This window comes from Egretta garzetta, unplaced genomic scaffold (genome assembly GCF_000687185.1).
Source record: "Egretta garzetta isolate BGI_Z169 unplaced genomic scaffold, ASM68718v1 scaffold287, whole genome shotgun sequence".
In the NCBI taxonomy this organism is placed as follows: Eukaryota; Metazoa; Chordata; class Aves; order Pelecaniformes; family Ardeidae; genus Egretta; species Egretta garzetta.
This window is the reverse complement of record NW_009260435.1, coordinates 1909692-1923602: the sequence shown is the minus strand read 5'-3', so window position 1 is coordinate 1923602 and position 13911 is coordinate 1909692. Positions and strand designations below refer to the sequence as shown.

Here is a 13911-nt window from a genome sequence, read left to right as displayed (position 1 = left end):
AACACCACCAGCATGTTGCACACTTCCTCTCTTCATCCGTCAAGCAATTGCACAGGGCTGTGTTAAACCCAACAGGAAAAGTGGACCAGCAATGTCCCCTACCGCACCTCCAGCAAGAGATCTCCGTGCCTTTGGGGACAGTGGAGTGATATTTGGCACTACCCAACTCTTAAGAGCATCCAGCAGCAAATTCCTGCCTGATCCCTTAATGGGATAAACACTCTGTCATCCTCCATGAGACCTCTTCCCCTCCCCAGCTCCTTAATCCACCCACAGCAACCCCAGCTTCAGGAGCCTTCACCTGGCACTGGAGTACTAGGAGGTGTTTCTCCATCAAACCCTTCTCTTCCTCAGCCTTCCTATCAGGTTTTTCCTGCTAAATATGGAGTGGAAAAAAGTGTGGTTAGGATTGATAATTTATTAAAGAATTCATAGCTGCATTAAATTATAATACTAAAATCCACAGATGTGCTGGCTAGGACAGGGGAAGCCAACAGTGTTCTAAGCAGTAGTAGCTGATGTGCAGCCCCTCCTGGGCCAGGGTTTGTCAAGAGGAGAGGACAGCCCTGAGCACAGCAGCTCCCAGCTCAAGTCTTCCCTGCTGAAAATGGGCCTCAAAAAGGGGATCTGAACACAGGCTGAGGGAGTAGTGTTAATAGGGTCAGATCCAACAGGGCTTGGAGCCCAAAGTGCAGCCAGATTGCTTCTCCATTTGCCAGCCTGGATGCTGAAGCCCTCAGAGGGGAAGAAGCCCTGTGCTGATGGCAACATCCTTTGAGCCTGTGCCAGAGAAGGTCACAAGTCTGCATCTTGAATCAAGAAGAAATAACCTCAAAGCACAGCTTGTTTATGAAGCTCCTGAGGGGTCTGGGAAGAGAGGTGGCACCTGCCCAGCATGGGACTGGATTTTCACAGCTGGAAGAGCTTGCTGGAGAGATTCAACACCCAGATGCCACAGGCAAACCCTGGTGGCATAGGACAAGAGCAGCAGGTCTTGCTCAGCGGCAGATTTCTTTGGAGGGTGGGAAGAAAGTGGCTTTATTGACAAATGAGGAGCCTCAAGATTAGATGGTTAGAAGAGGACAACCTGTGAAGGACAACCTCCAACTCTCACCCAGAGGGCAGTGCTGGGTCTCCATGCCCTTGGAAGGAGCACCAACAATTTTCAAAGGGTAGCATCACAGCCTGGCTGCACACTCAGCCCAGCCTCATAGTACATCTCACCCTGCCAAGGTAAAAATGAAAAGGGGGAAAAAAGGGGAGGTTAAGTTTCTGTAGCTCCTTCAGGAAGAAGCTTGTGCATTAAACATGAAGGCTGACAACCTGATCTGCAATTATTTCATCAAAAAAAAAAAGCTTCCAGGGCTGCCTCATTTTTCCACCTGATTATTTCAGCACAGCCGCTTAATTCATGGAAAACAGAAGCAGGAAACATTTGCCTCAAGCCCCATCATCCTTGGGCTCTCAAACCCAGCCTGCCCAGGGAGAGGGTTCCTGCTCCACACCCTGGCAAGGTGATTTCCCCAGCATTGGGGAAGGCTCATTTGCAGGGCTGTAGCTGTATGGGCTTTGCTGGAGTACATTGTAAGCAGGATCAGCATCACTCAATTGCATCCTAGCAGCTAGGGGATTGCAGCCTGAGAGCTTAAGGGCAAAAGTGCCATTTCCAGCCTTCAGCTGCCAAATTTAGGTAATGCCTTTAACAGCAGCAGTTTTCAGAACACTCTAGCAAAAGCAAAGGATCATTGCTCCGAGTCAGTTGTGCTCCTTTGCCCCTTTTACTCTTTATCCAAGGCCAAGAGCTGTTTCATCAGCACAAAAAAAAGGCTGCTGCAAGCATCAGGTCTTTGAATTTTCCCAGAATAGAGAGAGCAAGAACACAAGGTATAAGGTCATTCAGAGCAGAAGGATGGGTGGGGGAGTCAACAGGCTTGGGGATTCCCCCTGCAAAGCACACAAGGGTCACCAGCACCAACTGAGGCTCATTCATGCTTCAGGGAATCCAACCCCCTTGCTGTGGTCACCCACACTACATAAACCGAGGGTTCACCTGATGCAGTGTTCTTTATACCAAGCAGCACCCCAAAATATGCAACCCTCCAGCCATGGGATAAGAAAATCCTGCAACCTTCCAGGCAGGAGCAGAGGTGGCCACTGCTCCCTGGGGCATATGGCTGCAAATGGTGCACAGCCTGGGGTAAGCAAACATCTCTTGAGAAATATTTGTGTTACTTGAAGCTCCCAAGAAGCATGACTGGAGTTCAGCTCACCACTTCAGAAGTCAAGACCCAGCTTGAATTCCACCAGGCAGAAGACACCTCAAACCTTCAGCAGCCTAAGCCAAGAGGCCAGGATAAGCCTGTGCTGTGTAGGACAGAAAGCCACAGATCAAGGAGAGCAATTTAACATAGCTTTAAGGCCCATCTCATACATACTGACTCAATTTAAGTGTGATAAGGACTCCTGTGCCCTATAGCACAGCAGGGACAGAGTCCCAAGGCTGCTGCAAGGAGAGGTGGTGATAATCTGGGCAGACCTACTGACCCCCCCTTTGTATTTTAAGATCTGTTTAGAGTGGGTGGACCAGTAGCTTTCCCTATTTGTCCCCTTTCTCTTAATTACAAAGTCACCAGTTCCAGCTCCCCATCCTGCTCTCCATACAGCAGAGGCCATACCAACTAGAAGCAACACCCATCTTCAGCCCTTGGCCATCTCCAAAACCAAGTTTTTCCCAGTTCTCCCAGCAGCAGAAGCCATACTCAGCGCCAGCACCCACAAAAATCCCAAAGTTCAAGCTGCTGTCATGTCCTTCAAGAGGTAGCATCTCCTCACCCAGGCTGCAACAACTCCCACAACAAGCCCAAGACAGAGCTCCTGCTGTCACATCTTCCAGTATCACCCCTGCTAAAGAGGAGCAAACAGGACTTCTAGACATAAGAATCCATTTAGCATCTGTTAACAGCATCAATTCTTCCCTCATTTACCTGAAAATAGGAGCCATACCTTGTTTGCAGCCCATATTTAGGATTCCTTGCTGTCAGGCACAGTGTTATATGCCATGCATACATGCTGGGAGCCTCAACAACAGCCCTGGACACTTGGAAAGTCTGTAGAGAGGCACCTCCCATCTCCAAGTGCTGTGGTTTGGGAGATGCTTTCAGGTGGCAACAGCTCTCCATGTCTTTCGTCCCACCACTAGTTCATTGGTGGCTTCCCAAGAGCTTGTGGCCACCCCAGGAGATGGCTTAACTGAAGAGTGGTGCCCAAGAAGAGCTCCAACTCCCATCCCATGAGAGAAGACCTGAGCAAAGGCTGCTTGCTATCCCTCCTCCCCACTGAGGACACAAGGGGAAGCCAGAAATATTTCTCTTTATTAGAGTCAGGGAGTTACAGTGACATTCCAGGGGCACAGCTATGTTTTCTGCACACAAGAAACAGTCCAAGAGCAGTTAAGCTCAGCACAGTGGCTGCCATGAGCAGGGCAACTTGGACCAACATAGGAAGTCCTTCAGCAGCACCTGGAAGAGACAAGAGCCATTTACGACACATTTAATGGCTTTCCACCAACTGTCAGGGGATGAACTTGCAGACACCTTTGGGAAGAAGTCCCCCAGACCATCTTTTGGCAATTATACTAAAAAGTCTCTGTCCAGGGTTGAAATCATGGGGAATTCATGACTAGATCAACCTGCAGTCACTTTCAATTGAAACCCAAAGACACAGTCAAACAAAAAAACCCAACACATACCATGTGGGTTCTTCCTTGCTGGTGCAAGACCTCCTGAGGAACTCCATAATCCCCGAGCTGGATCAAGGATTAATAATGGTCCAACTGAGACTTCAGCCTCTGCTGCCCTTGCAGACCCACCTGAGAAGAGATGAACATTAGTGAGTTCATGGCAGAGGCAATTCCTGCTTAGTCTGGGTTAGAGTTTACAGAAAGGCGACCCTGCCAAGAGGGGGTTTCCAAGTGGTTTTAAATATGAAAGACACCTAGACAATTACAATGCTCAAGGACATCAGAGAAGGTTTGTCCTCAAGGTGAGATACATATGCCAAGGATTTTCCAGTATCTTGGCCATGCCAGCCTGGAGGGTCACCCTACCTAGGGGCTACATTTTGGACAAAGTCCTACCTTGCTTAGAAGGGACATCTCTCTTCAAGCGCCTCCCTGGCCATCTGGCCGGAGGGTTAATTCTCCAAGAGTATCCTCCATACAATGGACAGTTGCCAGTCTCACAGCAGCTGCAGATGTCTCCAGTACCCTCCACTGGAGCCCAACTGAAACAGAATTACCTGTAAGCCTTCTTCTCCAGGCTGGTCCCCTCCCTACATGCATCAGCTACTCACAGGCTGCTTGCTTTGTTGAAGGAACAGGCCTTGTTCAATGGATTTGGGGCTTGGTCAGCTGGGGAGACCTTCAGGTGGCAGGTGATGTAGATCTGGAAGAGAAATGAAACCAACACCCAAGGTTAAATCGATTTGTTCATGCAGAACAGCACAGCTTCTGAACACACTGAGGAAGGTGGGGTGAGCACCACATCTCACCAGGCTTCTGTCATCTCCTGCAAACTTGAATGCATCAACCATGAACTGCAGCGTTTCCTGCCTCGGCCTTGGAGAAATGAAGACTGAAGCAGTGTCATCTGCTCTCCCATCCACCAAGCACCTGGACAAGGGTCAGAAGTCAGGGACATCGCAGCCAGCTACAGCAGTACCTCCCACAGAGCACTGCACCCCTTACCCGCTGAGGTCAATCAAGGCATATCGGGGAGAGGAGTTCCTATCTGGACTCAGAGTCGCAACACAGTCATCCACAAAGAGCCTTAGAGGTACATGGTCCCCAGAAACAACATCAGCCTGGAGGTGCAGGCTTTCCCCCAGCTGGAAGCCATTGGAGAGTCTTTCAGTGCTCCAGTCATCTGCAAGGCACATTCAAGGCTACAGATCACTTTGGAGAAACGCACATTGCCCTCCCTTGCACATGGGACCTCTTAACCAAGGATCAACCCCACCAATACTCCTGCAAGATTTATTTGATCCCAGATTATAGCTCTGCTTGGGCTCTCAGCATGTGACCAAGAACAGGCAGGAGCAGGAACCTGAGGGAGGGGAGGCTGCCAGGTCTGGACCCACCATTCATGAGGCGCAGGGAGAACATCAGCCGCTCCTCTGCCGACAGGGTGGAGCGGAAGGGAGCCCACGTGGGCTGGACAGCGTTGCTGCTCACATTGCTCTTCCTAAATGGAAGAGATGTGCGTTAACAAAGATGCCACCAACCACCTCAGGTCCACAGGAGCAAAGACACAGTCACATTTGCTCACCTAGGATAGTGACACTCAATAGGAACCGCAGCCGCATTGGTCCTTATGATGACCAGGTTGCCAGAAGGAGTAGGTTTGTAGGACAAACTTGTTTTGTAGATCAAGGACTCTGGGGTCATCTGGAAGGGACATTTGGGAGAGCTGATAAATCAGTAAAACAAACTAGTCAACCAGAAGCTCAGCACCATCAGAGAGCACAGTCAAGGCTGGGTAGGACATACAGGTCCATCAGCTGTAAAGGCCCAGGCTGTCCTCTACATTCCCAGTCCAGCACATACAGGATGCCATGAAGCTTGTATTGGCATCCCAGCACAGGAGGACAAGGGTGCAAGCCCTGTAGGAGGTCAGTCTTGATGACTTTAGCCCTCCAGCAAGTACCCACATCAGGTGGGCAGGGGCTGTAGGACAGTAAGTCTGCAAACATCATTCCTCAGGTGAGCTGACGCACACCAGCTCCAAGCAGCCTCACCCTCTTCCACTGAGGAGGTCAGTGGGTCCCTTTCCCTGCTTTCCCAGCCATAGTCACCACAGTTTCAAGTTATGCCCCATTCTCCCATATACTCAGGCATCCAGTTGCATCCGAGTCATAAACCCAGTACAAGCCTTGCTTGCTGTTGAGTGTGCACCTCATCCAGAGCTTGAGGGTGGTACGCATGCTCCAAAAGCTAGCTCTGCTATGGTCACACCACCCCTCACTAGAGAGCTGCTTCAACCAGATGAGCCCCTCCTCACACCAAGCCATCACCTTCTCCAGATCATTTCTAGGACCGAGATCTTCACCAAGATGAATTCAGCAGTGCAACAGCACATTGCTCTTTACCAGTTCAGCCATCCACAGTAATTCCCACTTACCCACCCGGTACCAGTCAAAGCCCAGAGAAGGTCCATTACCTACACAGCATTACCAGGGATGGAGCAGCCCCTTGGCCCAGTGTCCCACCTCACCTGCAAGGTGCTGCCACACTCATGCAGCCCAGCCACGAAGGTCACCGTGCTCTCAGCCACACTCTGGGCCACAGGCAAGCAGCTGGCCGAGCCCAGGGTCAAGTCTGCAGCCCTGACCAGGCGTCCTGTGCCAAAGAGGTCCCTGTGCACCGTGACCACCACCTGCGCCTCCTGGCACTGCACAAACACAGGGTGCAGCGGGGCAGCAGCCTGGAGCTGGGAGACATCCACCCATGCCCAGGGAGAAGGCTGGGAGAAGGAAGGCACACGGGGCCGGCTCCAAGAGGAGTCCCCCCGGACCCTCAAGACCCCCAAGTCCCTTTGAGGGAAAACCCAGGGGCTGTAAGATGCTGCTTCAGCCAGCACCCAGCAGAACAGAGCTAGACCCAAACTGCCCCCAGACCCCATCCTGACCCCAGAAAAACCAGCTCATGGAGAAGATGCTGCTCAGGAGCCTTTTATACCAGCACTCCCAGCAGCCCCAGCCCAGATGGGGCACACCTGGGTGCTGCAGGCACAGCTCCCACCCAGCTAGGAGCAGCCCAGGGCAACGGAATCCAGCTGGGACCATCCCTCCCTCTTGGAACATGGAGGGTGATTTCCCTGGACCTGTACCTGGGAATTACCCTGGAGCAGCTTGTCCCATGTCCCTCTGTCTTGCCTGTTTGGGGTGGCATCAGCTGTTGCCACCTCCGTGGCCAAATGGCCACAAGCCCTCTCTCTGCTCTTGTCTCTTGTGCCTGTGTCCTTCTTGCTATGTGATATAGAGCCAACTTTGGCCACCAACACAGCAAGGGCTTGGTCAGGCTCCCACAAGCGTTTGTCCCCCGGTCTCCTCCACGTCATTGGCATCAGCAATCCCCCAAAACCCAGGTCCTGGAGCATGACTTGAGGTGGCACGATCAGAAATGGAGAGGCCTTTAACTGCAAAATCCACCTGGGCTCTGGCCCGTGTGTGTTGGCAATCTGTCCGTGCTCGATTTCATGGGTATCTGCACTGGGTAATTGTATATGGAGTAATGAAGGCATCATAACCGGCTTATTTGCATAGAAAGCAGAGGTACAAAAGCCGATCTTCCCATAACAGCAGCTGATAAGTGAGTGGCAGGCATAATCAAGAGATTAATTGGCCCTCGTGTGTTAATTATGCTAATTGGCACAGCGGCTCATGTGTACAGTATGATGACTACTGGCTCCATGTTGCTGAGCTGGATGAAGAGGTTGGGGGTCACTCAAAGCTGCTTGCCACACTGGCCGAGCCCAGTGAGTAGGGTCCCCTCGACACGGGGGCGATGCCCTGCGCACACCCACTCTTCAATGGTGCGGCCGAACAAGCCAGGAGGGGTTTTTTTTTTAGCCTGAGTGGTTGTATTTGTGGTGTGTTCCTGGCGGGATCCCCTTCTCTTTCTGGCCCATGCATTAGGCATGTGCTGTTGTCTCCTCGAAGCACGAATAATGCCACACACACGCACATCATCCTTTTCTGGCACCACCTCCGTGTCCCAGCCTTGCCCCTGATATTTTTATGAGTGATGAATAAATGATACAACAAGAAAAACCTCTCCAGCAGCTCAAGTCCTCTTTATTAATTCAGCAAGCAGTGGGTTGTCTCCAAACCCAGCTCATCTCTGTGCTAGGTTGGTGGCTTTCACCCCGCAAGCTGGGTTTGCCCAGGGGGAATCCGGCAGCTGACGGCATCCAGGAGGATGGGAGGTGATGCTTGTGCTGTCCCATCACCCAGCCCGGTACAGGGACACGGCACTGAAGGTCCAGGCGTTGGTTCACTCAACCTCCTGCAAGCCACATCAATGAGGAACCAGGTCTACGTGGATGGGTGCCCACATCCCATGCACCTTTGCTCCTGCTCCATAGGGAGAGGAGCACCTCACCTAGAAACCCAAGGAGCAACGAACAGCCCAAGCCCCCTGTCTCACGCTAACACAGCCCAAAGTTTCTCTGCTCAAAGGTGTGTTTTGCACGCCTTGCAATGCCTCCAGCCAAAGGCTGGCAGGTCAAAGCCCTGGCAGCGGGGTGGTGTGAAGTAAATTCAGGCATCTGGGATGAAACGGGGATGGGAGATTCACTGGCCTTAAAAGTCTGGACCTGTTGGGTGGGAGACAGCTTTTATTCTTATTTGTGTGCAAAAGCGATCAATAGGCAGCAAAAAAGAAAAAAAACCCCAACCATTCACCACCTCCCAGCTCTCATGCTGCAGCGAGTGCTGCATCCATCACTGTAATCTGTATTTAATAGCTCTGAAGGAATAGCCCTTTCCATCTGCAAAGTCCTCCAACTACACATTTCCAGGAATGAAGGACACTGGGGGCCACCTCCTTTTTGCTGCCCTGGTCTGTCCTTCCCTGGGCTAACAGGAGCTCAGGGTCTTCACTGAGCCCCTGCTGGAAGGGGAAGACCAACAGTTGCGTACACCCCACCCGTGTTCCTTGGAAAGCCTTCGGTTGAGCGGGAGGGGTCACACGGTGGAATTCTTCGATTCACGCTGTAGGAAGCAATATCACAGCCTGTCTTTGGGATGGGTCTCCTGTTGAATTTTTCATTTTTATATGCAACTTCACCACCCGAGATGAGAAAAATAATTTCTCTGTTGGGTACAGCAAAGAATCATAGAACCATAGAATCACTGAGGTTGGAAAAGCCCTTTAAGATCCCCAAACCCAACCGTTCCCCTAACCCTGCCATCCCACCACTAAACCCTGTCCCTAAGCACCTCATTTGCCCGGCTGTTAAATACCCCCAGGGATGGGGACTCGACCCCTTCCCTGGGCAGCTCCTTCCAGTGCTTGACAGACCTTTCGGTGAAAAAATTTTTCCTAATGTCCAACCTAAACCTGCCCTGGTGCAACTTCAGACCAGTTCCCTTGGTCCCATGGCCCGTTACCAGGGAGAAGAGGCCAACCCCCACCTCGCTACAGCCTCCTTTCAGGCAGTTGTAGAGGGCGATAAGGTCTCCCCTCAGCCTCCTCTTCTCCAGACTGAACAGCCCCAGCTCCCTCAGCCTCAGAACTGCGCTGTCAGCACTTTTTCTCTAGATGCCTCATCCGAAGGCATCTGTTTATTTACCAGGGTGCTTCTTCACCGAAGTGTTAAAATACCATATTAGTAGGGGAACTGAATACTCCTCTGGCACTGTTTAAGCAACATCTCCTTCCCTGAAACACCACATGCGTCTCTGAGGCTCATTAAGCAACACTAACCTCTCCCCGCCGGTCCCCAAGCAAGCGATGCTATCACCGTGCTTGCAGCGAAAGTATCGCTGGGGGGTTTGTCTCACCCGCCATGAGTCATGATGCTCCAATGACATTGAAATGCCACTCGGTCGTACAAATGACATTGAAACGTCACCTCGGTTCCCTCATCCCCACGCCACGCTTCGGCTGCGCCTCCCAAAGAGAAACAAACCCCACTCGGCTAACGCGGGAAAAGAAGGAAATCAGTCTTTGAAAATTATATTGCTCATTCATTTTCCTGGCTGGAGACAACTTCTTAATGCCAGGTAGGGTTTTTTTTAAGCAATATCACTGTTTCGTTTCAAATCTCTCTTAAACGACTCCTGAGTCACTGCGATAAATACTCCCTGCGCTTCCTTTCTGCTTCAGATCCGCTGTAACTGCTGATGGATAAATTGCTCAAGTTACCCGGGATAAATCACGCAGGATAGCCAAATCTGTAATTAAAATGTCCCTCAGCCCCTCTGTTAATTCTGACTTAGAGGGACCAGATGCATTGCGGCTGCAAGGAATAACCCGATTGGGGTCCGAAAAATGGGCTCTGGGAGGAAGAAAATGGCTCTGAAAACACTGACTACATGCGGTTCCCTTGGAAATACCATGCTGCTCTTCAGCCCCCATCAAAAGGACCTGGGCACCAAGATCAATGGCACAAGGGAGGGTTTTTCAAGGGCTATTTTTTCTCAAAAGGAGCTTTTGAGGCCGTGGAAAGCAAATTCCCTGAGCAGAGCTGGCACAGAGCTGGGTGGTTTCTCCACCCCAGTCACTGCGCTGGAAGGAAAAAGGGAAATAAAATAAAACCTGGTTGTTCACAACAAAACCTGGATTTTTACACTGATTTAAATCTTTTTTGGATGTTGCTTCCCAGGAAAAGCTACAAAAAGAGCTAGAAAGTGATTTTTTAAAATTCCCTCTGCCTAAGACGAGCTTCACTCCAGGCTCACAGCCCTGGCCTGGGCTGAGCAGCAGGCAGATCCAGCCCGGGGGGTGTTTCAGGGCTCCGCTTTCCCCTGGAAAGTCAGGTATTATGTTTGCAGTGGCCTTAAAATCAGAAAGCAGCTCAGCCAGGCTGCTCTGAGCTTTCCAGCTGAATTCGGGTCTGGCCTGGCAATTTTGAGGCCAAGAATTGGGTATTTGGAGGCAGTTGTAGGAGCCGGATCCTGCTCATCCTGATGAAAGGCACATCTCCCCATGGAAACAAGCCCCTGTAGAAAACAGTGACAGTGCTTCCTGCAAATCCTTCATCTCTGGAAAACAAAGCTGGCCCATGTTGCAGAGCAGGGGCACCCATGGGTGCTGGGGCAGTTCTTGGGTCCAACCCACCCCGCAGGGTTTCCAGAGCATCCCTGCTGCCTGCAGGGACATGGCCCCATCTGTGAACGGGGACAGGAAAAGGGGACAACAGGGACAGACAGCAACGCCACTCCTTGCAGCACTACAGGGGCATCATCCCATCCCATCCCATCCCATCCCATCCCATCCCATCCCATCCCATCCCATCCCATCCCCCAGCCCATGCAGTCCTCACGGGGAGGCAGCAACAAGGCTCAGCATCTCCATCCTCCCTGCCCTCCATAATTAGGTCAACAGGAGAAGCAGAAGCTCTTTATTTATTATTGATGAGGAGAATCAAGCCACCATCGATCGGTGCTGGGGAGAGACTCGACCCAGCGCTTTCTGAAATAACCTGCCAAATGAGATTTTTTTGTTGTTTTTTTTTTTTAGCCATTGAGGCTGCTTGGATAAACTCGCAGCCTCGCCTGCTCCCAGGAGGGATGACAGCAAACACGAGCGAGCTCCGGCAGCCGAGCCGCTGCCAGCTCTTAGCGCCAGGTCCTTCATGTTCCAAATCCCTGTTAAATCCCACTTTTACGGCAGCCAGGTTTGCTGTTATCTGGGAGTGGAGAAGGATGCTGGGGCTTTGGGGGGATGCTGGCACCATCTGAAGATTTTTAAAGATGTCCTGGACCTGGGGAGAACTCATCCTGCTGCCCATCAAGGAGCTGGGAGCAGTTAAGGGCTTCGTTCCCCCAGCCCAGCATCTGGGGGCTAAATAATACTAATGGTACCTAAAAGTACCGGTACTAATGGTGCCGGCACTTCAGGCTATAGATCAAAACCCCTCAATGAAATCACCATCCATCCCCTTCCTAACCCGAGTTTGGTACCAGCACACTCTCCCTTGCCTCGCTTTTAGAAATATTTTTCTATTGAAATGTAGAGCCTGGCTCCATGCCCAGGGAAGGACAGCTAAAAGTAATCCTCCACAGGTGATTTAGGAAGGTCCCTTCCCCGGCGGCCCCCATTGGACCCCACTCACATCCCGTCGCTGGGATTAACCAGCCTGAATTTCAGAGCAATTGCAGAGAGATGACAAAATCCCTTTGGGATTTTGCTCTTTGTTCTGCTGCTCGAGCTATTAAAATAAAGAGGGCTGAGGGCAGGCATCTCCCCAGCGCTGGAGTGGTTTTCTCCCCGCGCCGAGTGATGGGCGAGGGCAGCACGGTGCGAGGTGCTGCAGTGGCAGCAGGGGATGGAGGGGGCTGGGCTGAGGGGGGGACATAGAGGTTTTGCTCAGGGAATTTTGATATTTAAACTAATCATGGCCAAAGCTGCATCCCAGAGACCACGCTGAGCCTGCAAAGCACTGTCCAAAACAACCCCCAAATTTATTTGTTAAGGCACAAAAAACCCTTCAGATTCTAGATTTTAAATAACGTTAAAAACCAGCAGAGGAGCCATCAAGGGGCACAGCAGGGACTCCTCCACCCACCGGAGCGGGACTGGGGACAGGCCACCCTGTTTGCGCCAGCAGCTTGGGTGCCCCCATGCACCCCAAGGATGCGCGCGGGGGCAAAGAGCCCCAATCCCCCAGGAAACACGAAGGCTTGACCCCATGCACCGGCCAAGTTCGTCCCCAGCAGTGCTTTAGCCCCCAAAGCATTGGCTTTGTCACCATGGGGAGGGCAGGTGGGCTTCACCTGGCCAGCAGGTCCCCCCCAAGCCCTGCCTTTCAATCCCCCCCTCAAAAAAGTCTCCCAGGTTAATTTGAGGCAGGGAATAAGCCCCCCAATGGGATTTTCCATTTAAGGCAAAAAAAAAAGTCCAGTGGGAACCAGAGTGGTGCAACGTGAAAAAAATAATCGTCCCCATACGTCCCAGGAGCAGAGAATCCATCAGGGCAGAGAGCACCAACTCTGTCTCCCCGTTCCCTGGGGGTCCCACGGGTCCTATCTGTCTTCCCAGAGCCTCCAGGGCTCTGTCGGTCGCTCTCAAGGACCTCGCTGAGCCCATCAACCCTCTCGAGGCTTGCAAAGGGCACTCAAATTTGCCCTGGAAGGCACCTGGAAGGTGGCTGGCCTGGATGCGGCCACGCAAGAGTGGGCACAGAGGGTGCCATGGGGAATGGTCAACCCCAGTGGCTCTCAGCCATACCAGGGGACGGACAGACAGACAAGGAGGAGCCTCCTCCCCACACAGGCTGTCCCTGGGAAGCAGGCACTGGTCTTCAGGGCTTGCCAGGGATAGAGATGCAGCCTCTCTCCAGCCCCAGGGCGCCCCGAAGGCACAGCTGGGGTGGGAGGAGGGTGACAGGGCACGGGACACAGGGTGGCAGCACGTCCAGGCCCTCCCCAGGGGACCCAGAGCTCGTCCCCACTGGGGACATCTTGGCTGGTCCAGGTCACAGGGTGCTGTTTGGGGGTGTCCCAGCTCCTGTCAATCAATTTCTTGCTCGTTATCTGGTGGTGGGGGGAAACAGAAGAAATAAAAATTGGCAAATACTTTAAAAAATAATAATAATCCACAGGTCCAAATTAATGAGCTAATTTTGTCATTGGCAGCTCCCAGCTCTCCCTGCTCTGGAAAACCAGGATCACCCAGCAATCCCCTCTGTGCCCAGGGCTGATGCACGCTCCGGGCAAATACGACCAGGCACATGTAGGTGTGTTTTTATCCCTCCACCCATCCTCCTGGCTAGAACCCCCCTGCAGCAGCAAACCCTGGGAGATGTTGTTATTCAAGCTTCATTTCTGCTGAAAAAACGGGTCAAGGAGCAAGCGGGAAATGTCTCACACATGGGGTTAAGCAAACAGGCTGCATCGGAGATGGAAAGCCAACGGGCTGAGAAGCTGAGCACGGTCTGCAGCCGCTCGCAAGGGGGAGATAAGGGCAGGGAGGAGGGGAAGAAGAAAAAAAAAAAAAGGGGAAAAGCAGAGCCAGTTGATGCAAAGGTGTGAAGGGGAAGGGAGAAAAGGCTTTTATAAACCTAGTGGGGGGAGGTGTGGGGGAGGAAATGGCATTAGAGAAAAAAACGGGGCTGTTAATAAAAGAGGAAGGGAGGGTTAAATTAGCAGCGATTCACCAGCAGCAGAGGCCAAGCCTCCGCCCTCAGC

General features: G+C 52.0%; 1 protein-coding gene across 1 annotated transcript; it reads right to left on the bottom strand.

Annotated features, from left to right (window-relative positions):
• Nucleotides 1-3387: 3387 nt before the first annotated feature.
• On the bottom strand, nt 3388-6677 carry LOC104130830 (zona pellucida sperm-binding protein 3). The gene is made up of 9 exons (XM_009643904.1): nt 6270-6677; nt 5325-5443; nt 5137-5240; nt 4745-4922; nt 4549-4669; nt 4351-4442; nt 4136-4281; nt 3749-3868; nt 3388-3518 (listed from the first exon to the last, which is right to left on the bottom strand). Exons 1-9 carry the CDS (start codon nt 6675-6677, stop codon nt 3388-3390), a joined length of 1419 nt encoding a protein of 472 aa, XP_009642199.1.
• Nucleotides 6678-13911: the final 7234 nt, after the last annotated feature.